Source organism: Podarcis filfolensis (genome assembly GCF_964270895.1).
Source record: "Podarcis filfolensis genome assembly, chromosome: 2".
Taxonomy (NCBI): domain Eukaryota; kingdom Metazoa; phylum Chordata; class Lepidosauria; order Squamata; family Lacertidae; genus Podarcis; species Podarcis filfolensis.
Window position 1 is genome coordinate 62,902,217 of NC_139605.1, and position 24,314 is coordinate 62,926,530.

Here is a 24,314-nt window from a genome sequence, read left to right on the forward strand (position 1 = left end):
CAACTACATCCCAGTTAAAGGTATTTGCTGTATTAATGGTGGTAGGGTGTGTTAATTCAAATCTGCTATTATTTTTGTGATTGGACAACATTTGGTTTGGTAAGTCTACTTCTGATGAAGAAGCACATACACTGCTTTCAGAAAACCAAAGAATTTAAATTTTACCTTCTGAAAATTGTCAGGTAATGCAACATAATAAGAACAAAACAACAACAACTAATAATAACTAATAATAATAAATACTAATATATAATATAACTACAAGTACTTGGCAATCATTTTTAATGATTTTATGCAATTTTGCACACATTTTACTTACCAAGCAAAACTTAATTATATTAATTTAACCAAAAGATCTTTTGAATTCCGAAGTTGTGTTACAATTTTTTAGCACCCCTCATTTTTGAAAGTTGAAAAATTCAACATGCTCTATAACATGCTTATAAAAATTTGTACAGGCTTCTAAGTTTTACAGGCATATATACAAGGCTGAGTTAAGCTCCACTCAGCTCATCATCTGCAGCTGTTCCCTGCCCTACATTTGCTTTTCAGTCTCCATCCATCAGAGGAAAGGTTCCTGGTAAAAAAAATTCAGAATGCTTGCTCAACAAGGCTGGCACTTCTAACACTTTTTATTTTTTTTCTGCTCCCTTGCAGGACAATCAGACAGACAGTGGGATGGTTTTGGCATCTGAGGAGTTTGAGAGGATAGAAAATAGACACAGAAAAGAAAGTGCATTCAGGTACTTGGTTATTTAGATCTCCTCGCTATATCTCACAGCCCTCAGTAACATACCCAGCAGTGTCCTCTGCAGCAAACCTCACTGCAGCCTCCTGTAAATGTGCTGGGAGCACAGAAATGCAAGCGCATCCATTCTCCTGTAACCTGCTGCTGGCGGCAGCATTCCTGATGGCATTTGTAACAAAAAGGGTTGATTGAGCTTAATGGCTTTTGAGTGGAGTCAGTTGACTCTGTGCAAGGAAATAAAGAGAGGAAGCATATTACACGGGCATGAAATACAGCAAGAAATCAAGGAGCTTTCCAGACAATCAAGCAGCAAAGGTACAGTTCTTTCAAGAAAACACTTTTCTTGTGGAAATGTCACATATTCCCAATGCTCAAACTGCAATATAATGCCATTGGGAAAGTGTGATTCTTTCCCCAGCTAGTGTGAAATGTTTCTGTAGTTGTTATGCATTTGACAGTGGATATGACATCAAATGACAACTCAAACCATCAAGGAACTATTTTATGGCTACTTTTAGAACACATAGAACAAAACCAGGCTAGGTTCCATTGATTTCAGGGAGAGAATTAATCTGTTTCTCCCATTGAAATAATTGAGACTTAGGCTGCTGCCAGATGGGGAGCTCCTAAGCTACAAGGGGAAGTCCAATTGATTTGCCATACTATCAGGAGTATTGCACTTGTTCTGTGTATACATCCTGTTATGTTTCATTAAGCATAAAATTGACTGAAATAAACAAAAAATAGGGACAAACATGATATTCACTGTAATAATTATAATGAATATGTGCTGAGTTGCAATAGGTTCACTTTTCTGATATGTCACTGCCCATGTCAATACTCTACCCTTTTTAAAAAGATGTAAGAGTAGCACTAAAGGCATCTGTACCTGTGGAAATAGAACCACTACTGAGAAAAGTCAGACTTTCTGAAGTCTGACAAAGGAGGGAAGAATCACAGGAAAAATACAAGATTTATTAAAGCTCAAAGTGTAACTCAGCTGATATTCAAAACCATTGGTGATACTTAACTGGCCTATATGATTCCTGGCTTCGTTCAAATCCTCCCATAGAAATGGTGGATAAAAACAATGAAATCCTTGGTGGTGAGCATGAGGTACATCGCTGGTAGGTCTAAAAGCAATAAGAAAATCAGTATACATAGATACATATTTTTTTGGGTTTTTAAAATGAAACTCCCTGCTTTGAAGAAGTGATATTACAGTGCAATCCTATAAACTCTATGGGGCTTACTCTCTAGTAAGTCTGTTTAGGGATAATCTGCCAGTAGCTGAATCCAGTTTTCCTATATGAAATCAAGTTCCTGACAGCAATAAGGTTTACAAAAAAACTACATTCTTGCATCTCATTTCTGGTGCACCACCTTCACTTTCTCATTAGAAAGATGCTCTCTGCATTTATTTATTTAGTTATTCAGTCAGTCAGTCATTCATTCATACATACATACATACATACTGCCCTGTGCCCGGAGGTCTGAGGGCGGTTCGCAGAAGTCCTCTGTCATGTAACTTCATACATCTTGTAGAATTACCAACCTGCTAAATGGCTAGCTGTGCTTGCCCTGAGCTTTCTGATGCTAAGAACCTTTTTTCCCCCTGGACAGTCAATTAGAATACTATCTCTTACTCAGAAGAACTGACTTCCTGTCTCTTGCTCTTTCTTTCTTCCCCCACCCCCAACAGCAGTAAAGGATCCAGTCGAAATGCAGAATCAATAGTGGATCAATCAGACCTGAGGGGTAGGTGTCGGCCATCGTACCAGTCCCAGCTCAGAGGCCAGACTTTTTACAACAGTGAATATGGGGAACTGTCAGAACAGTCGGAGGAAGGCAGCTGCACTCCACCCACTGAGGGAGCCAGTCCCTCCCTCCTCCATGCTTCATTCTTTTCAGACCAATACTGAAGGGAAGAACAGATTGTGGAGACACTCTGCTGAGAGACTACACTTCGCCCCTTATGCAGCACTACATTTGTTCAGTGGAGCCCACTTTCCCTTCATCCTTGAGGAATCCACAGTAGGGAACTCCTGTGGAACAGATGGCGAACTCCTTGGATGTGAAGATAGATGCCAAGCATTTTGATGCGGGATATAGTCCTTGCATTTGGCACTAGCACACTTCCTTGATCTGATTCTGTATTTGCCCCCTACCGCCCTGCCATCCTCAATTAGATATTGGATGCAGTTCCCTGGGTGAAACAGGACTGTTCTGCCACCAGATGGATGTGTGTAGAGAGCTGCAGCCTCCGCTCAGTATTCAGCCTCCATTCAAATACTTTGCCGTAATAAGCTTCATTTCAGGTCAGATAAAAATAGATGTGTCTTAGCTGAGTTTCTTCCTGATATGCAGCCTTGTTTGCTTCTGCTCTTGTTTCAACTCAGCTATCATGGGAGGGGGAAGAAGCAAATGAATGAATTTGGGCAATGGAGGAGCAGCAGTATTTCCAGACTTGGAGAGTCCTGCTTCACTAGATATAGGCATTCCCTATAGACACATCAGTACAAAACTATATATTACATACTTAATTCTTGTATGGTGTTACATATTTCATTTATGTTAGACACTAAGCCTATTATAGATTTTATTCCATCACCATTCCCATGTCTGTGGTGGCATTATTGGCTGCTCTAGTACAAGCGGACCACTTTATCTCTGTGCAGTGGGGGATTTGGTGTTAACTAGTTCAAGGTGGAAATTAATTTCCTTCACTATCTACTGACATATACAGTCTTGGAACCCATTTATGTGTTCAGTCATCTCCCACCCCACCCCTGAATCCCTGGTCAGCTATAAAATGTTCTTTATTGGCAGCCATCATTTTCAAAAATTTAGTGTCCCTTATCATCCCACGGCAAAGTATGGAACTTTGTCTTTGTGGAACTGAATGCAACCTTATAATAATAGAGAATCTAATGAAACCCTTAACTGGTGTTTTTAGCTCTGTCCCTCTACTTATTATTCTCTACCTCCCAATTCCTACATCCTTACTTCCTCTTCCCAAAATATCATATGTTAGAATAAATAGTACAAAATAAATTTCTGCAAATGTATCAATTTGCATTATTTATAATAGGAGGAATACAATGCAGGTCATTTTGTTAGTGCAAGCTGTTCTGCTTGCCTAATTAAACAATCTACCCTATCCTCTTGCTGTCCACGGTTCCAGGGGTTCTCCTGACACCTCATCCCTGAGCCAATGGGGGAGGATATGGGGCACCGAAGGGAAGAAAGCCCCATTGCGCTCGCAGAAGTCCTTGTTTAGGCTTCCACTGGTGGAACTGGTTAGCTGAGCCCAGCCCTGAGTCTGGAATTTGAGGATATTACTAAACATATACACACATTTGCATTCTTCCCTGACACAGTCCTTAGCATAGTTTTCCATCTTCTAATTGTAAACCATTTCATCAATGAGGTTTTGTTTTTTACATAAATGATGAATAAGTCTAGAGTCAATCTGAACTTGTTTGTGTAGTTGTTCCCTTGCATAGCCTACGAGCCTTTCCCTCCCAGCTCTAATTCTGAAGGACGCTGCCATAGGAAAATGTCTGTGAAAGCCTTATGAAATGGCTTTTGACCAGCTTGTGAATTTCACTTTGTAATTCTGTACAGTGTCAGAGGCTCTCACTCTCAATTGTGTCTCCATGTGAAAGAATTTCTGCTTGCAGGCCAGGCTTCTGTTTATAGAACTGATAGTTTTGGTTTAGCTTATTTTATTTTTTTCATATTGGGCATATGTTTCCCCCCCTCCAGATTATATATATTCCTCCATAAGAGGGCTTTATGCATTTACACATTTGTAATTATCATTGTTCATGCCTTTTCTACATTCATTTGTATCTTTATGAGTGCACTCAATGTCTTGCCCCTTTTTTATTACATTTCCTATCTACATAAGTATACAGTTGTGGTTTAGTTATTATCAGGTGTGGAAGGGATGAAAGTTCTCTTGCCTCTGTTTGTGTATTACATATTCTGTAGAAAGGGGGAGGAGGACTCAAAGAGGTATATAAATGGTGTACAAATGGAAAACACAATTCTACATGGAAGATTTCCTTCCTTTTTTCTGTTATCAGAATCCCATTGACCTGAACAGCTGAGAACTTCACAAACCAGACCCATTTCAGATGTACTTTTAGTGCACTGAATCACTACCCAGATGCAGATGAAGTCCCCCTGCCCTGATACACATGCAAAGCTGTAAATCTAATCTAATCAAGTGTTCCAGATTACAGGAAAGCTGAAAGATCATGTTGCAGCTGCCTTAGGACCAAGCAACCTGTTCATTGAGCATTCATTCTCATTTCTTTGCAGGAAGGTTAGATGACCTTGCATCAAAGCAAGTGTCATCCCACACTTCCTGGCACTTCCCTTACTGCAAAAAAATCTGTGGGGGGTGGGGGTGGGAGAGCAGGTTGTTGCACAATACTTCAAAATCAGCTGTAATTCTGCAACCTGAATTTTCCAGTATGTGATTGAATTCCGCTCAAAAACAGTGACAGTCTAGAAGTGCCCTTAGTCTTAATACCTAGTTTAAAAAGATAAGGGACAGTGTGGAACCATAACAAGTTTAGTGTTCTATGAACATCAATATGTGACTTGCTCATCCTGTAGTATTGCTATAGGCATTGGTTGATCTTTAATGGGGGATAAACTCTCGATTAAGTCATTTTGGGGTGCAGCTACACAGCATTCAGGAATTGGAGCATTTTGAAATGTGACATTGTTCCTGCAGTGTTTACATAAGAAAAACCCTGCTGGGTGATGCCAAAGGCCCATCTAGTCCAGCATCCTCCTCTCACAGTGGCCAGTCATAGGGTGTATCTTGAGGGGTGTGTGCATCCACCTCTCACAGGATTAAAATGTCACAAGGAAAGCAGCCCTCAGTGTTAATGTGTGAAGAAGCCACATTCTATATTCCACTTCCAGTTTTATTCTCTTGCAATACTAAACTAGCAGTAGTATTTCCATTTCATTAAAATAACTTATTTTAAAAACTATCATCTTTTTTTTCTCTTTTCTATTTGGTCATATTCCTGTTTACCCAGAGGTATAATTAGGGGTTTGCGAAATCAGGGGCCCAGGTGTGGGGGGGGGCCAAAAACCAGCTACCAAGCTATGGAGTGTATGACGTATATATATGGCAACATGACACTGCTATTGTGGCAAGCTCAAACGCAGGAGAAGCTTCCCGTTTTTCTCACACCGCAACAGAAAGGCATACATTTTTTTCCCACCCTTCCTCTTCACCTCACTCTCACTCCGGATGCTTCGGGTACCAGTACTTGGTTGTGTAAAATGTAGGAATTTCTAATATGGTGTTGTGGTAAAGTGATGGGGGGGCACCAATATAGCTCCTTGCCAAGGGTGCAAGGGACCCTTGATTCGCCTCTGTGTTTATCTGCTGAATTTTACATGGCTTCAGTTGCTTAAATAAAGCATTTAAATAAATGTTTACCAATATAGTAGCAACCTCTGTAAAACTCTGTTAAGCAAACTGCAATGGTAGAAGGCCATATCAATTCTACAGATGAAGGTATTACTGGTATCCCATTAATGCACCAATAATTGTAAACTGGGGTGTTTTTTAATAGAAAAAAATGAAAACCAATTATAGATATCTCAGTGAGTAGGGAGGGGCAATTTGCTCATGCTAGGTCAAATAACCAAGTGCCTCAGGACATGTTCAGTTCTTCCCTGTTGTGAGATAGCAGTTTCTTTACGATTTCTTGATGCTCACTGTAAAGAGTAGGCCATAGAGAGAAATTCCCAAATAATTACACAATTTTGGGGAAGCGAGCTCCTCACCATCCTTATTTTATCTTGTTCTGAGCACTTTCACTACTACTTGCCTATTACTTTTAATATGTTACTTCTCCTGATGTTATTTGATGGGTAAAGTGATTGATGCACCCCAATTCACCATGGTCTTTTAATGGTACTGTTGTCTTCCTAAATTTGTAATACAAAACATCCACACAGTGTGCAGATTTTATATCTCCAAAGAAAAAAGTCTTGTTTCTCAGTTTCTCTGTTCAGGACACCAGCTGCATAAGCACAATTACTGCAAAACTGGAAATATAAATGGATAACAGAAAGAATGGTGGTGGGCAGTATTCTAGGACATAAAAGCAAATACAGACTTGCAAAATAAAGCATTCAACTTTTCTTTGTCCACTATTCTATTGTTTCAAAGAGTATTTTAAAGCATATGCTATCTTCCGGATGCAAGGGTTACTCTCACTTCCCCATTCTCTGATAAAAATGGCTCTGAAATTCTGATTCTGACTGAGTCATTCTTTAAAAGAACATATCTGTTGGAAAGATCTGGCACAGGACAACACTTCTACTCCTGAATGAAACTCCCAATGGATCAGGGACCATACTTGTCAGTAATGCAGATTATACAAGCTGCTTGCATGCTGGATATGTCTTGTTTATTTGACGCTGCAGCCTCAGTTTCTTCTGCAACAAGGGTGAGGGACCTGTGCACCTCCAGATATAGCTGGACTGCAACTCCCATCATCCCAAATCACTGACCATGCTGACTGGAATTGATGGGAGTTGGACTCCAACAGCATCTGGAGGACCACAGCTTCCTTACCACTACTGCATTCTACAATATATCTCTCTAGTTTTCACTAAGTGGAAGCATTAAAAGTCTGGGTAGTATTCATCTGATTCCCATTTCCCTTGAACAGATTTGCAGTGTTTTGAGAAACTCTGAGAAAGAATCAGTTTGCCCTCGGTATGGGCAAGTGTCTAATTTTAATGCAGACTCTAGATCTTAAATAGCATGAATATATAGAAAGGCACTTCAAAATTACAGGACTATCGCAGGACAAAACCGCAGAAAAGTAACCTCTTTTCTGTTGGATCTTCTGCCACTGCTGTAACCTCTTAAAGGCACTGTAGAAATGCATCTGTTGTCTGTATGGAGTAATATACATTTTTAATCAATTAAGATGTATGAAAAGTCCCCTGTGTGGAAAAAATACTTCTGGAGTTAATTTAAATTGGCTGGTAAGAATCAAGAATTGTTTCTTAGGCTCCAAATTCACATTTGAGAGGGAGAAGGATGAGCTATTTATAGAGTGGTTATCTATAACTTGCAAGATCTTTGTTGGGCCTCTTTGGTGTCAAAGATACCCTGTGTGATTTGGGATTCTTCTCCAGTCTCATTTTCCAGTCTGTAAAATGGACAGGATGCACTTCCCCATATCATACATAATGTAACCAGATGTGTGTGAATTGAAAGAAAATCCATATTTCCATAGCACTTAATAGAATTCCAAGCACAGTTCCAGAATGTACTTTGTTTTACTGCTGCTGTGTTAATTTTGATACAGCAATTCTACACTTTTATAAACAGGAACTATTGCAGTAAGAGGAAGCCTTGTGACAGTCATGGGTTTGTGGGCAAAAGTTGCCAAGCATTCTCCAGAATGTTGTTGGGTCCTCTACCACTTGCATTCCTTGGCAAATCCTTTATTGCCTTCTGAAGTGCACGTTCAGCTCAAACTAGGCTAAGGAAGCAGGACAGGTTTTGCTGAGGATCCCCTCATAATGCCACACCTTTAATACGAATTTAGTAACTATATATATTCACAAGGTTTTTAAGAATGTTTTCATACTTAGTGGGGGGGAAGCTTCTCATTAAATTGGACCTGAATTAGAAAGATGAAATGAGATTTCTTTTCCATTGTCTGAATGTAGAGATAAATTAGTCATACACTCACCAGGATGATCTCAAAACGGCTTCAAAATAAGCCAGAAAGTCCTTTCTCCATCTTCATATTGAAGCTATTTTGATCTTCCCTGGTGAGTATATGACTTTAATTTTCTCTAGAACACTCATCAGTCTAGCTCTGGCTTCACTAATTGTCTACAAACACTGAAAGGTGGGAGAAGGCTCATTTCTCACAATGGAATTGATTAGAACAGTGTCTACAGGATTTGCTTCATAACACTCCTTAAAAGGGCTGGAGGCTTATTTTAAAACAAATCATGACAGCTAGGAGTCTCGGCCCCCTGTGTCTCATCAGTTCGCTGATGACAGTCAGCTTTACTTCTCTGTAATCAGGAGTGGCTGTGCAAGCCCTGGCCCAGTGTCTGGATGTATTAGTGGGCTGATGGGGGCTAATAAACTGAGTCTGAATCATGGCAAGATGGAGGCTCTGTGGATGAATGACTTCTGGATCCAGGAGGTCAGTCAACTGCCTGCCCTAGATGGGACTATACCATGAAGGAGCAGCTACATTGCATGTGCTCCTGAATCTTGCTTTGTCACTGGAAGGTCAGGTGGCCTGTGTGGCTAAGAGTGCCTTCAACCAGCTGTGGTTGGTGTCACAACTGCAACTGTTTCTAGACCACAGCAGCCCAGGCATTGGTAATAACAAGATGGAATTACTGCAATGCACTCTAGGTAGGTCTCCCCTTGTGATCTGGAAGTTGCAGCTAGTGTAGAATGTGAATGTTAGACTGCTTGTGAATTCTAAACACTGATTGATTACCTGCAATGGGCTAAAACCAACCAAACATATTAATATTAATTAATATGTATGATTTACTGTTAGCACACTTAAAGCTGGTGAAAGAGTAGCATTTATTACCATTCTTTGACTGGTTTGATTAGGGCTATAAAACCCTGGTTATTGTTCTCCCAATCAGAGCTGTTAAACAGTATGGATGCCTTCTATCCTCTCAAAGCATATTGTTGATAATCCATTTGTAGTGTAATCCTGCATGTGTCTACTGAGAAGTAGCCGCGCAATCCTAACTGTCATCTCAGAAGCTGTAATGAATTCAGTGGGGCTTACCTCCAGATACATGGGGTTAGTATTATAGTCATACCTTGTTTCTCAAACGGAATCCATTCCAGAAGTCCGTTCAACTTCTGAAAATGTTCGGAAACCAAGGCGCAGCTTCCGATTGGCTGCAGGAGCTTCCTGCACTCAATCAGAAGCTACGGAAGCCGTGCTGGACATTTGGGTTCCAAAGAATGTTCGCAAACTGGAACACTCACTTCCGGGTTTGCGGTGTCCAGGAGCCAAAATGTTCGAGTTGCAAGGTGTTCGCAAACCAAGGTACGACTGTATGTCCTTCATAGCTTTGAACATAATGGGCAGTGCTTATTCCAAATTAATTTATGAAGAGTACAAGGGTGTGCTTTTGTGCGTGACAGACACAAGATGGCTTTAGTGACTGATCAGTATTACAATCAGCAAATCGCTCTGAAACTTGCAAATCAGTTGTTGTTTTTACTAGACACACATCTGGACCAGTAACTGTCCCACACTAAACTTTAATGACTTAACTCATGTACTTACCAGCTTAAAAAAAATAAGCCATAAAATATACCCCAGAATACGGCTGTTCTTGTTCAAAAAACCTAAGCGATGATGAAGTAAGCATTTTGCTACACACACCTGTGCTGAAAATGTTTGTGCACACACAAACAACTGACATAGATGTATTCAGTGTAGTGATGTTGGTGGGGGTGAGCAAACTACTTCTGGATTGGGTCACCTGCATATGCAAAAGGGTAATGTGAGACCTTTAATCCAACACACAGTTCTGAATGCTAGAGTCATTTGCGCTCTGTCACTTTTGACTGAAGCATCCACCAGTTTGGGGTGTGATAATTCAATCCAACACATACCATTTGTCCTTCTAGCAGGTGAGCTAAGGTAGCAAAGCTTTCCTGGGCATGGGTAATGTGTTTACTGTGGCATATATATTGGTAAATTGTCTGGACTATTGTAATGCAAGCTTTGTTGGGCTTTCCTTGCAGCTGGTCCAGAGTAGGGATAGAAGAATCTGTCTATTTCACATCTCAGATTCTCATTTTTCCAATCTTAAACCCAGTTCTCCACATTTTGCAGCAATTTGTTGAAAATTTTGAAAATTCACCAGCATTTCAGTGTGAATTTCTCCTAATAAACAATTGTATACAGTTTTCAGTAATGTACACATTTGTGCAAGTAATTTCTCCTAATACATGCATTTTTGTAAATATTGGTTGGCAAAATACAATGCTAAATTTGGATGAGTGAATTTTGAAGCTGTGCTTTGGTTTGCATCTTGTTTCAGAAAGTGTCAATTTGATAGATACTTACATACAAAATTTAAATAAGCTGACCAGGTTAACTGAAAAAAGTATTCTTATTCACTGCCTAGCAAGGGCAGTAAGATCAGCTAAAGGAACTAATTTAGTTTTGCAATAATTACAGGCTTGTGGTAACATGGGCTTTTTCACTGGCAGCAGCAATGTTGTGGAATGCCCTCCCTGCTGATATATAAGAGACCCCATCAGTATTGGCATTCTGCCAGCTCCTGAAGACACATCTGTTTAGGCAAGCATTCCCCTGAACTGAACTTCTGGTTTGATGGTTTCAACTGTGTTTTGGTTTTTAAAACTGCTTTAAAAACAGTTTTTTAATTGTTTGTTTTATTGCATATTTTAATTAAGGATGTTTTGGGCACAATTGAATTGTTATTGTGTGTTTTAATGATGCATTGATTTTATTGATTTTATTGTTGTAAAACACTTAGGAACCATTTTGGCAATAAGAATCATAGCTGTCTATTTAGCAGCTATTTCTACACAGAGCCTCATGCACAGCACACTATTGCTTGTCCGCAAGTGTCAGATATGTGGATTTCTTAGTAAAAAAAAAAAAAATCTTAAAGCTATCTGTTAGATTGTCAGTAAATGGAAAGTACATGAGGCACGCCTGGTTTATTTTTTTTATTTTACATTTACTGTATTCCCAAACAAATCTTTAAATGCTATAGACCTCATTTTCTCTTTATCCTTAGCATCAAGGAAAACCTATTATGGCCTATATGCCTTTCTACTTTTCATTAAGAACTATCCACTAATCATATCTGTTCATAAAGCTTAGAGGAATTATAATGCTTCTTCAAAAGAAAATATTGTGGAGTCATTTAATTTCTGCCGAATGTCCTAGTGTTCTGATGTCTGGGCATTTAGGCGCACTCCTGTTCCTCTAGTGAAAACGATACTAGGGATGAGGCATAGAGAATCTGAGCTCATGCAAGCTAGAGAAAAGATGATTACAGAGGGAATCTTGGATGACAAGGTCTTAATGGAAATAAAAGCTGTACCTGGGGAAAAGAAGAGAGGCAGGTGGAAGAATACAACATAGAAGAAACTGGATCCAAGAGACTGGGGTCTGCCCTAGTATAAAGAGAGAAGGGGTCTAAGAATAAAGTATGTGTGGTGGGATTTAAGAAATTAAAGGACGGAAGGGTCAAGAAGAGTTCAGCTCCTTTTATTCTGTCAATAGATCTGCCACTGATTTGTGTGTTTTGTTTCCTAAGGACTTTAGTTTGTTCACCAATTAAAGTACGTAATGTAATAAACACTAATGAATGCTGCTTTGCCTGATTAGAAAGACAGTACAATTGTGCATGGGGGGGGTATGTTCCAAGGATGGTGAGTATATGCAAACTCATGTAGTTCTGAACTACTTCCAGGCAACCACCTGTACCTTCCAAGCTTAAAAGCTCTCTGCCTTACTTAGTGGGCTCTAGGATGCTTTTGTGCCAGCTCTGAGATGTTCCAAGTTCCAGCAAGAACATCCCAGAACCTAGTATGCAAGCTTAAAAGCTCTTTCCACCAGGAAAACTCAACACAAAAGGAGCTTTTAAGCTCTTCACCTTGTATGCAATTAATTTGTGCGATTTCAACCAGCCAGTTTTCAACCATACAAGGTTGAGATCGCACAAGTTAATTGCACACAAGATGCTGTTGTACTGTATATGAAAATATTTCCCATTGGACGATTTACTTTCATTTCTCTTTGCCCATGCAGGAGTGTTTGTGCTTTTGTATATAGCTGTGCTGCAGATTTACTTCTGAATAACAGCAGTACATCAAGTTGTCTGGTTTGTTGTATGAATGCATCCAGTGTTTTTGTACCTGTTTCTCATTTTGATTTCTTAATGAATGGCTGAACTGACTTGATAAGGTGCTTTGACTCATTTGAAACAAAATAGTCGTAGAATTATTTACTTCATACAAATATAGCCCCATCTGTGTACATAAGCACATTGAAGAATTATATTAAAAAACTGTGAGTGCCATTAGGATTGTAGCCAAAACACAGCTGCTGGAAAGCAAGAGGGAGGGAGAACCAGGAGGATTGCAAAGGAACAGAAGGAAAATAAACTATTGAGACCAACCAACCCCAATCCCCAAGGGGTTGAGATCATGCTCAGTGGTCACAGCAAAGGGCTGTAGCTCAGTGGCTGAGTATCTGTTTTGCATAAGGATGGTCCCAGTTTTATTCACTGGCATCTCCAGGTAGGGCTGGGAATGTCCCCTGCCTGAAACCCTAGCCAGCTGCTTCCAGTCAGTGTAAACAATACTGAGCTAAACAGACCAATGGTCTGACTTGGTATAAGGCAACTTCCTATGCTCCACAGAATACTGTTATTATTTAGTGCATTTAAAATCACTCTTCATTCCAAATTTTTGTGTATGTTGGTTTTTTTTGTTGGGGGGGGGTTGGTAGGGTTGGTAAAAGACCAGGGAGAGTGGAGTATGGAATGGAGTATGCTGGAAGGGAGCATAGGTGACTAACTGGCTGGAGCACTGGAGAGCAACATTTTGTTGCAGCTTCCACTTGCTGTAAATAATAGTGTTACAGCTATGTTGTGCTGTTGGGCTAAGCAAAGAGCAAAGCTTTCTTTCTAGGTTCTAATTGTTTGATAGTATGTACTGTATTTACGTGAATCTAACGTGCCATTGAATCTAATGCGCACCTCAATTTTCAAAACCTTGAAACCAAAAAAGTATTTGCTTCCAAAGGTAATATGCGCCATCAAATCTAATGTGTGCCCTAATTTTCGCAATGTTAATTTGGCCAAAAAAAATGTGCATTACCTTTGAGTAAATACAGTATTTCCTTACTGGCTAGTCACTACTATCAGTCTTGTTGCCCTTTATTTAGTCTAATGTAGGTAGACACACCTTCTTGGAGGGAGGCTGTATTTGCTCAATCTGTGTGAAAAATGGATGTGCCAAGAGAGCTAAAATCTTCTGACGCTGACCCAATCCATGGATAATGCAAATTGGTTACAAAAGGTTACAAAATGGTGCCAACCAGTAGAACTGATCTTTAATAGTGTGCTGGGATGAGGCTAGAATTTTGTCCACTTGCTTGGGTTTCCTGCCTGCTCAGCTTGTACATTTGTAAATAGGCAGTTTATTACAAATGCCACACTAAGTCTCTAGTGTTACTTTAGCCAAAGGAAAACTGCTCTATAGAATAAGATTTCCCTGGAACATCCCACTATTCAGAGATTTACGTAGCACAAAACAAAATCTACATCTCCAAAACATTTCTAAAACTTTAGCTGTCACCCAGCAGAACCAAATGCAGTGAAAACTTGTTATATAAACTGTTGTGATATTCGTTACATCCCTGCTCTAGATATTCATAAGCTCTATATTCACCTATGATGCTATTCTATCCTCTGTTGCTGATATTATAGACAGATTTCATAAATTCTGCATAGGAAGGAATTTCAAGGAGACAAGCAGGCAGCTTTTGCTGCTGATTTTAGTTCTGGTGTTACTGCTTGCATGAGGGACACAAGGTGCTACCGTGACATTTACACATTTAGAAAAGCAGCATTCTTCCCAAGTATTTTCTGCTTTGCATAAAAGTGAACACTGTCAACTCCACTGATGCGGTGACACTTTACAGTACAGCTGAGCTGTCAATAAAGTTGCACTAGATTGGGAGATATTATTCACTGTAGAACTGTGAAATTTCTCTACAGCAATGAAAGCACAAGACCAGTTCTGAGCAATCATAGTGGAACAGCAAGGCATTTTCTGTATAACTAGTACTTTTGTTCTGGTGCCTGAGGCATAGGTGATATTTTGCAATTTCCCCTTCTGGATTGTAGTTTTGTAACCCTTTTTTATTTGCACAGTTTGATTGAGCCTTTCCAGCGTCATAAGCCATGGTTTATGAAGCCAGGAACAAGCATCAGGAATGAATGCTTCTCCTCTGCTTCTCCACTCCTCCAACTGTGCATTGGGTTCTTTGGTATGAAAAGTCTAGATGTATTAAGTCAAAGTTTCCTGCTATGTCCAAACCAGTGAACTCTGTCTAAATGTCAGCAAACCAAGACAACAAGTGAGGATGTGATCCTGGCTTTATTTTGCTGGTTTGCTGATAGGTAATGGAGTACAGTATCCTGGAAAAAAGCATGCCTGTATACTGAAAAGGAGTGTAAAGGCAATGAAAAATCAGAAAAGACTGGCAGGAGAGATTTCACGTGCTTATTTAATTATTGTTAATGGTATGTTTCTTCACACAAATGTGCAGATAGCTCAGCCAAGTCTACATTATCTTCACATCAGACATCATGGATGCCCATCTATATGCAGAACAGATGTGGAGCTAAGGAATCAAACTGTGCCATGTGCACAGGACTGATTCCAAACAGCAGAATAATTTTAGCTAGGCCTGTTTCTGTGCCTTTCTGCTACTGGGTGGCACCACACATCAGTTATAAAACACATGATTTGCATGTGGAAGAGCCTAGGTTAAACCCCTGGCACCTCCAGATGAAAAATAAATAAATAAATAAATAAATAAATAAATAAATAATGTGATGGGGAAAATCTCTTTCTGGGATCTGAAATAACTTTTCCCAGACAGAATATTCAGCAATAGGCTAGATGGACCAAGAGTCTGACCACCTATAGTATGTAACAGGTATAAAAATCTTCATTGTAGTCAGAAGGATCTAGCAAGATCTGCTAGGCATTGCAGCTGGTCACAGTCATCTGTGTGAATTCAGATACAAGATGGAATGTACAGTAACAAACACTCATTATAGAATGTAGTACAACGATAGAAAATGGATCGGTTCATTATAGCTCTATTATTTTCTTATAGCTTCAAGTAAAAGCAAATGCAAGTGGGCTAGACGTGAACTAATAAGGTTGTTCTAATTTTGCTATAAAATGCAAGCTGTTTTCCCACAGAGCTGTCTCCTGATTCCTGTGACAGAACAAATACAGGAACCCATTTTTTCTGTTAAAATAATAAGTGTATTATTTTCAATAGCAAAGACGCATGGAAAACATTAAACGTTGTCAAGCAATCTGCCCACGGTTAGACACAGTAAATATTTCTTGTGAAGGACACTAGTGAAATGTGAATATTTGTCATTTTTGTTGCTGCATAGTCCCCTGAGTACAGGATGAAGAGTTTTTGCAGAATGCTTAAAAGGCCATTAGTGGACCCACTGTGGTTCATCACCTTGCATTTCCCAAGCACGGGGGTGGGGGGGTGGGGGAGATGTGATGTGAAAGCAGAACATTCAGCTACCACTTCAAAAACATTTCCTGTATTATATTGACATTTCTATAGAGCTTTTCATAAATGACATCTCTGAGGATTTTACAGATCCACAAGTTATCTGCCTTTAGTGGGTTTTGTGGGTCAATGTTTGCTCTCACAAGCACGCACAATGCATACTGCATTTGTTGAAAGCCACCCAAGAAGAGGAGGGAAACTTGGCCCTCATTAAAGGAAAAATTAAACTAGCACAATGCAATTTGCTTCTAGATTCCTCACACTGGTGATCAAGTGTATCATTCACAACAAACACATTAGCTTCTCCAAAAGGAAACATTTAACCACACTGCTAAAGATTAATAATTGCTTCAATGTGGGGCTTTCCATTGCTGCTAACAAAATAACTAGGCAGGACATGTCTCTGCAGAGCAGACAGGTGGTTATTTGCTTCAAAACACAAATATTTTCTGCAACAAATACTAAAAGTAAAAAATAAAACAGTGCATTTAACCATCATAAATGTTAGATGGAAGGTTGCTTCTGAGTTTTCTTTTTGGATTTTTTGTGGCATCCATTTCTGAGGACATAAAAAGTGATCCGGAGTGGTTTCATGCATATTTATTTTATTTATCTGTGTACCCACTTTTCAGAGCAAAAAGCCTTCAGAAAGCAATTTAAAAGAATAAATTGGAATAAATACAAGTTAAAACCAATTAAATATAGCAAGCAATACAAAAAACAACAAGCCAACAGCTATATAAAACAGGAGTCCAATATGACAGTTAAAAGGCCTTCAGACTCAGGCTAGTCTTTAGCACATACCTAAAGTCTGTGAGTGAGGGGGCTGGCAAATCTCACTAGGTAGTGAGATACACAGTCAGGGAGCCACCCCTGAGAGGACCCTGTTTCTAGTATTTCTGATAATGGCAGGGCCAAGGCAAGACCTTAGATACTAATCTCAAGATAGATTCACATGAATGGGATGTTCCATATTGATGAACAAAATTACAACTACTTTACCATTGTTACATGTGGTGGTATTATTTATATATATGGTGCATCTGCTGGTGCACCAACTGCAACCTTCTCTGGAAAGTTCAGACAGTAACCCATGCCCTTCTCACAGGCAAGCTAGGCTTGACTATTGAAATGTGGGGGGGGGTTGGGGTTGGGGGGACTGCCTTTAACATGACTCAGAAACTTTTAACTAGTTCAGAATGTAGCCACATGAATCCTGATGGGTGCTAGTATTTGCGTCATAGGACACCATTATTGTGCCACTTGCACTGGTTGCTGGTGTGCTTTCCAAGCCCAATTTGCCAATTTTAACTTTTAAAACCTTAGAGGGATTGGATCCAAGTAATTTGAAGGACCAAGTTCACTAATACCAATCTTTTCACATGTTATGGCCAACAACTGAGGCCATTCTCACTTGCATGCCACCAAGATGGTGGGCACAATGTGGAGGGCTTTCTCCGTGATAGCCCATGACTCCAGAATTCACTGCCAGCTGGCTGCTATACAGTTAGTACTGTTTATAAATAAAAAATTATTATTATTATTATTAGGTCTTCAGAAAGGCCTTGACAACCCGCTTAGTCTCAATGGCTTATTTATACCTTATGCTGCCCTTGCACTTCTGCAAATTATGTTTTATTCCTGGGATGCATGTGTATTTATTATTATGGCTTTTATTAATGTTGTGAGCTTTATTGGAAGTTTTAGTATTGTATTCTGTTTTAATATTTTCAGAAAATGTTTTATGTGTTATTGTGTAAGCCACTTGGAGAGGATTTTAGTCATAAAGGCAACCTATAAATATTTTTAAATCAGTTGTAGAAGGCTGATTAAAACTCTAACAAAAACTGTGCTACAGCATGGACAAATTCCGTAGCCTCTCCCCCTTTATTGCCAGCACATGTGACAGCCACAAGTCTTCCCCCACCCCAGTGATACCCTGATCTTCATCTATGAAATATTGATCGGTGTATGACCAAGATGGAGATGAATCTTTAACCCCAACATTGAAAAATGTGCACCCATAATAGCCAAATGAGTATTCTGTATGTATGAAACGTGTGGATGTAGATGAAACACATGCTAAGCCCATTCTTCTGCTGTGAAGTAAATGCGTTCATTCTCCACACTCTCAATACAGTAGTCACAATGAAGGACTACTAAGCACCAAGAGAGGAAAAGCTGGTTGATGATACAAGGTATAACAAGAATGGGATGTTTATATTTAGTAAAATGAATCACAGTGCAATTCTAAGTGCTTTTACTCATAAGTAAATTATGCTGTGTTTAATTGTATTACTCCTAAGTAACTAGATAAGAGTCCCTTCTAAGCAAAATACATGGGATTGCACTACATAATATTAACTTATTTATGTACTGCTTTTCAGTCAGGATTGGCTCTCACACCAGGTTCCAGTTAAAACCCACATAAAGGTACAATATAATTAAGGATATATTTGGCATATGTCAGGAAGTCTCTTCTGGTTTTGGCAGCTGGTGATACAGTCCAGGCTCTTCCCTTTGAATCAAGAGGGTCAGAGCAGAAGGTGCTATATAGATAGACTGGCAGAGGGTAAATAGGCAGCATCTGTAGCTTGACATTTTTGTGAATCCACTGTCTGGCCAGCATATTGCCAGTGGGACAAAAAGTTTCTCTTCTATCAGGATATGGCTTAAGCCACATTTAACCCCAATGAAATGTAACTTGGCATATGAGGTTTTAACTTATTAAAAAGGAGCCAGAAGAGACGTGCTTACACTATGCACTCACCAACAACTTAATACATAGGCATATCAGAAGGAGCTGCAGAAGAAATCTTGACGCCCAGGCAAATGATCCTCATGAGACCTCAACACACACACACTGCTTAGCCCGTGCGTGAGAAAGAGGGATTGGGGGGAAAGCTGTGTGTGTGTCTATGCAAGAGGGATCTCAGGCTTCACCGGCCTCTGGCATGTATTCCTGGTCTACACTAACCGGCAAAATCTTTGCAGGGTTTCAGAGAAGAATATTTCCCAGCCTTACCTGGAGATGAAAGAGGCTGGACCCAGGACCTTCTGAATGTGCAGCTTTAGCACTGATTTTGGCCCTTCCACCGGAGCAAGGCAAGGTGAATTATGCGGACTTGAGGGGACTTGGGTCCCAAAGAAATGTGGGTTGCGCGAAGCCTGAGGGGATTTCTAGCTCTCATCAGAGAAGTGAATTTGTGAGGCAATTTCCTCCTAAAATGATGGGGAGGAGTGGAGTGTCGTTAACTATTATGTCAACGTGTGGAAGGCACAGCATAATGCGGGAAGGAAAAGGGGGCTTATGGCTGGGAAATGGAATGGCCGGTGTGAGGTAATTGGACAGAGCGAAGGAGTGATTTGCTTGACGGGTGTTGCTGCCCTGCTTTTGCTCCCTTGGAAGAGGGTATAATAATAACACTGAGCTTCAGTACTGGAAGACGCAAGAACTACCCACACTGGAAGAATGGCAGATGAAGGTGATAGACTATATGGGCTTGGCAGAAATGACGAGCAGAATCCGAAACCAGGGAAGAGAAGCAGCGCAAGAAGAATGGAAAAAATTCAAGGACTATTTAAAGAAATATTACAAAGTTAATGAAAGTTAGAATGATGTTGGACTGGAAAGTAAATGGTTACTATTAGTAATGGTTAAGACAAGGAGAATAAGGAAGAATAGTCTAAATTTAAATTAAAATAAGGGAAGATTTGCTGAACAATCGATAAGAATTTGGAATACAGAAAGGGGAGGCATGAGGAAGTCGGGGAAGATAGGATATGAAATTAGGATATGAAATGATACATGTTTTTTGTTTTGTTTTTGTTTTTGTATGTTTATGTTTGTTGTATTGTGTTTATATGGAAAAATAAAAATATTATAAAAAAAATAATAACACTGAGCTTCGATCGACTGGTAACGGCGGAGGAGAAAGGGTCAGTTTCTGTTGGGAGCACACACACACACACACACCAGTCCTGCCTCAGTGTCCAATGAGTGTGTGGAGGGGGGAGGGGTAAAGCAATATAAGGAAGATACATATAGATGTGGAGCTGGTTCGCAGGCTGCCTTTTCCCTTTTCGACTGTTCAGCTCCCCAAGAACAGCGACCGCGCTGCCGCCTCTTCCTCAGCATCCAGCGCAACCCAACTATTTTTAAACTAGCCCCGCCTCCGCTGCCTCAGTCCCTGACTGTAACGCTCGCGCACCCTCCCCTAGGAGTGGGTGTGACTTTTCACTCGAGTTCCCTCCCACCTCCTCGTGGCGGTGCGTGGGGGGAGGAGGGAGAGAGGACGAGGGCGAGCAACGGGTTGGCGCAGTGCGCCTGCGCACGCGGCGCGAGAAACTACCCGGCAGGTTGCGGTTGGTGGTTCGGCCGTAAGAACCCGCCCGGGCGCTGCCGGCTGCCGTTGTTTCCAAGCTGAGGGGGGAAAGGGAAAGGCTTGACGGTTGCTCGGTGGGTGGGGCTGCTGGCGCCGCGAGCTCCCTTTCGGCTGTTGGTCGCGCGGCCGGACTGAGCGAGGGGGGTGGGGGTGGGAAGAGGAAGAGGAGGGACCCGCGAAGCGGCCGGAGCCGAGTCGGCCTCCATGGAGCTTCCGCGGCTCCTGACTCCGCCGCAGTCGACCGCCTGGGGCTGGGGAGGGTCTGTGGAGGCTGCGCGCGAAACTGGGCTCCGCCTCGGGACCCGACAGCAAGCCTGAGGAGGGCCGAAGGCTCCGGGGCGGCCGAAGCAGCGGCGCCGAAGCGATCTCCTTGCCGAGCCGCAGGCTGTCCTGGAAGCGGCGGCGGCGGCACCGTTCGCCTTCTGTCTCTCTGTGCCCCTCGGGCGGAGCGGCGACGCTGAGTGACTGCTTCCCCCCCTCGGACGAGACTGTCGGCCGCTCCTTCCCCGCGGCCGCCCCCGGAGATACGAAGCCCCGCCGGAGCGACCGCCGCCACCTGCGCTTCTCTGCCTACCTTCATCCATCTCCTTGGCAGAAAGCGAAGCCCCAGGAGGCGAGCGGGCAGGCCCAGAGCTGCCCCTCTCTTCGGGAATCGAGTGACGGACTGCTCGGCCTCTGGAGCCCCATCCTCTGCTTTTAAAGCATTTGGATCCCACTGCCCCCCCTTCCTCGTCTCCTTCGAATAAGCTGTTGTGTGTCGTCTTCCTTGCAGCTGCTGTAGAGCTTAGGTTATTATCCCGGCTTCTTCGTTCGGATTCGTTTCCACCTTTTAAAACCCGATATATTTTTTAAAAAATCTCCTTTCCCCCACCATCCATATCATTTTAAGCTTCCTCCGGTGGCTGAATGTATGGAAAGGACTAGGCACCCAGGGTGGCTCTCTTGCTTCTTGTAGCGATTCTAATTCCTTTTTATTGTGATATGGAATAACATGAATTTATGCACACAATAATCTTTTGTTCAAGAGACGTTTTGAAGATAAAATTTACATTTTTTAGGGCTGAAAATGTTCCTAAAGTGGGTTTTGCCTTATTGGAGCTATTTATCCTCTGTGCCCATTTTGGTCCTGTTTAATTGTTACACTCTTCCAGCTAGTGCAGATAATGCTAGTCAAGCATATTATACAGCCCTCATAAATGTGACTGTACTGAGTCCTGATCGTTCAACACCTACTTTGCTGATACTTGAGCGTGGGCGCTATGGACAAGATTCTCCCAAAGTAGCTGTCAGAGGCCAACTTTTGGCACCTCTGCCAATCAATGGAGGTAAGGATTTCCTTTGGTTCTTTCTCTTTAGTTTAAATGAGGCTTTGGTTTGTTAAGCTTTCCTTACAGTGCACATTAAAATTTTCACAAAAACTATCAAACCCTCTGCCTTCTCCCTTGCCCATTGGTTCTGATTGGGTTTCCGTAATTCCTTATTTAAGCAATCTGTAACTATGAAAGTCAGTTCGTGGACTGACCTGTGAAGTACATTTGGGTGAATGTAGTACAATTTTACACATTTTTTTAGGTGTACACCTAAAATACATACACACGTTGAAAACACATGTATCATAGGCACTCCTTTTCAGCCTACTGGGAACTGCCTGTCAAGTTGCCCTTCAGAAGTAAATCTGAGTTTGCTGCCATGTAATGTGTGAAATGGCTCTTTGTGAGTATTCAAGGGCATTGAACACAAGATTGATTCGAAGCCTCTCACAATCTAGTATGGTATCACACTAGGTTCAGCCAACAGGCAAGAAGTGGTGGTTTCTGCATCTGCTGCAAATTTCTACAGCCTTCCAGGTTTGAATTATAATAGTGGCAAGGTTCTTCCCTCTAAGGAGGTAGGCAACATATCAGGGAACTAATTGCAAGCAATCTGACTGGATGCCATCTGGCCCTCGAAAACAAAGCTGAGACTAAGGCCAGTCAGTCTTAGCTTTAGTGTTTAACTTGCTTTAAAGTGAAGTTCCATCTGGAACAGGCAGTCCCACCAATAGCAGCTCTCTATAAAAAGAATGTTTTTCCTAGTCCTTTGAAAGTTAATCCATTAATTACTGTTACATTAATTTAGACACATGAGTAAGTCTTTTTAAAAAAATCTCAACCTGACAGTCTCTTGAGTACCTTTTTAGTTCTGAAAGACCTTGGAGCAATAAAGTTCTCTTCTACCTGATAGCATAAATTGATGCTTAAGATTTGTTTTAAGTTGTGTAAGAGTGTTTTGTATATATTTAGCAGATTCTTATACACAGTAGCTTGATTTTTTGTCACAGTTGAAAACTTGCTTAGAAAAAATGGTTGCTCTGGAATGTAAGCATAAGACATACATTAAGTATGCAGTGTTATAGCTATTGTAAAGTGGAAAGTGCTATAGAACTAATTTTTAAAATTGCAATTAGGACATACATGTAAGCATTAAGTGGTGAATAAGTTCTAATTTAGTACTTCTGTGCAGTTAATTGTCAGCACTCTGAGTTATGTGATCTTATGCATGTTTGCTCATAAGCAAGTCTCATTGTAGGACTTACTCCTAGGTATATGTGTATAGTATTGCAGCCTTAGGCCTGTATCATTTTCTACTTCCTATTTTTTCTTCATACCTCACCTTCTGTTTAATTTTCTTCTTCTTTTGTGCTCTTTGCATGTTAACAGTTTGCCTAAAACCTTGCGTAATTCATCTAAATACTGTAGGTTTTTCCTTTTTCGTCCTGTGAAACTAACATTACGTGCATGCTGAGAATGACATGCCCTAAACATTTAAAAAGATTATTTGGAACAAATTTAATAGAAAACAATACGTAGTTGTTTGAGGTTATAGATGTTCTTCGTTTTATGCTGTCTTGACTGTTAAGGACCTATTGATAGTACAATTTAGATTCAGGTATATCTGAATGTCCAAGGAATAGACATGGGCACAAAGCATTTTCAGCCATAATTATTTATCTGGATGCAGCTTTAGTTAGCTTTTCTGCATCCAGTCTCCAATTCTAGCCAGACAGAGTGAACATTTGCAGGACAAGAACTGATTGACATAAACGTATTGAATACTCTAAAGTCTGTATAAATATACAGTACTCCAAACCGAAAGGTGGGGGACCATAGTGAATAGCATCTTGTACATGGACAGCAATTCAGAAATAATAAGAAGTAGGACACAGAGTGCTTCTGCATTGTACCATTTGGGAAGAGTGGGGTGTAAGTATGAGGTCCACAAATTAGTGACATTTCATACCTCTCATATGGACAGTTTGTGCCTCTGAAGGACAGTTTACGTCTCTGAAGTTATCTATTTTGACTCTTCTTTCCATCACTCTTTCCATCACTTCCTCTTTCCATCACAGGAATAGGTTTCTCCTTATTTGGGGGTGGGGTGGAATAAAAAAGGCAGAACTTGAATAATTTTTAGGGGCACTTTTTTACTGAACCCCTATTCCAGTTGGCTTTATTTTATTTAAAGAATTTTAAAACTGTTTTAAAACAATTCTTTCATCTGTTGTTTGTATGCTACTTTTCTGATACTGAATGGAAAATAGTGTGGCTAAACAGCTTATAGACTGCTAGAAAAGTGGTTTTATTTTAAAATAGAAAACGACTACTTTCAATTAGTCAGCATTATAGGTTATGAAATTTCACCCCTCCAAATTACTGCAGTTTAAAAATGGTATAATCATTAAAATTTGGTATCATGATCATTTACCAACCTAGTCCAATATTACTGGGAAAGCTAAATACACAGCAGCCATTAACTATT

At 40.6% G+C, this 24,314-nt stretch overlaps 2 protein-coding genes and 1 long non-coding RNA gene across 8 annotated transcripts in view; 2 read left to right on the plus strand and 1 right to left on the minus strand.

Moving 5' to 3' along the window:
• FLT4 (fms related receptor tyrosine kinase 4) overlaps window positions 1-4,657 on the plus strand; it is an 85,571-nt gene extending 80,914 nt beyond the window's left edge. For 3 of the 4 annotated variants that reach the window (XM_083591889.1, XM_083591890.1, XM_083591888.1), the window contains exons 29-30: window positions 658-743; window positions 2,451-4,657. In XM_083591889.1, the coding sequence (XP_083448015.1) occupies window positions 658-743; window positions 2,451-2,670 (306 nt within the window). In that variant the 3' untranslated portion in view covers window positions 2,671-4,657. The remainder of the gene's footprint in view (window positions 1-657; window positions 744-2,450) is intronic. The other variant, XM_083591887.1, reaches the window with a different exon arrangement.
• LOC310752216 lies at window positions 268-19,560 on the minus strand. The gene is made up of 2 exons (XR_014542869.1): window positions 19,157-19,560; window positions 268-1,881 (listed from the first exon to the last, which is right to left on the minus strand). It is a non-coding gene; the product is annotated as an uncharacterized lncRNA (long non-coding RNA).
• Window positions 19,561-20,446: 886 nt separating this feature from the next.
• The window catches only part of RNF130 (ring finger protein 130), a 47,217-nt gene continuing 43,349 nt past the window's right edge, over window positions 20,447-24,314 (plus strand). For all 3 annotated transcript variants that reach the window (XR_014542859.1, XM_083592005.1, XM_083592004.1), the window contains exon 1: window positions 20,447-21,841. Coding sequence is in view for 2 of the 3 variants with exons in the window: in XM_083592005.1 (XP_083448131.1) it covers window positions 21,583-21,841 (259 nt within the window). In the remaining variant the exon portion in view is untranslated. The remainder of the gene's footprint in view (window positions 21,842-24,314) is intronic.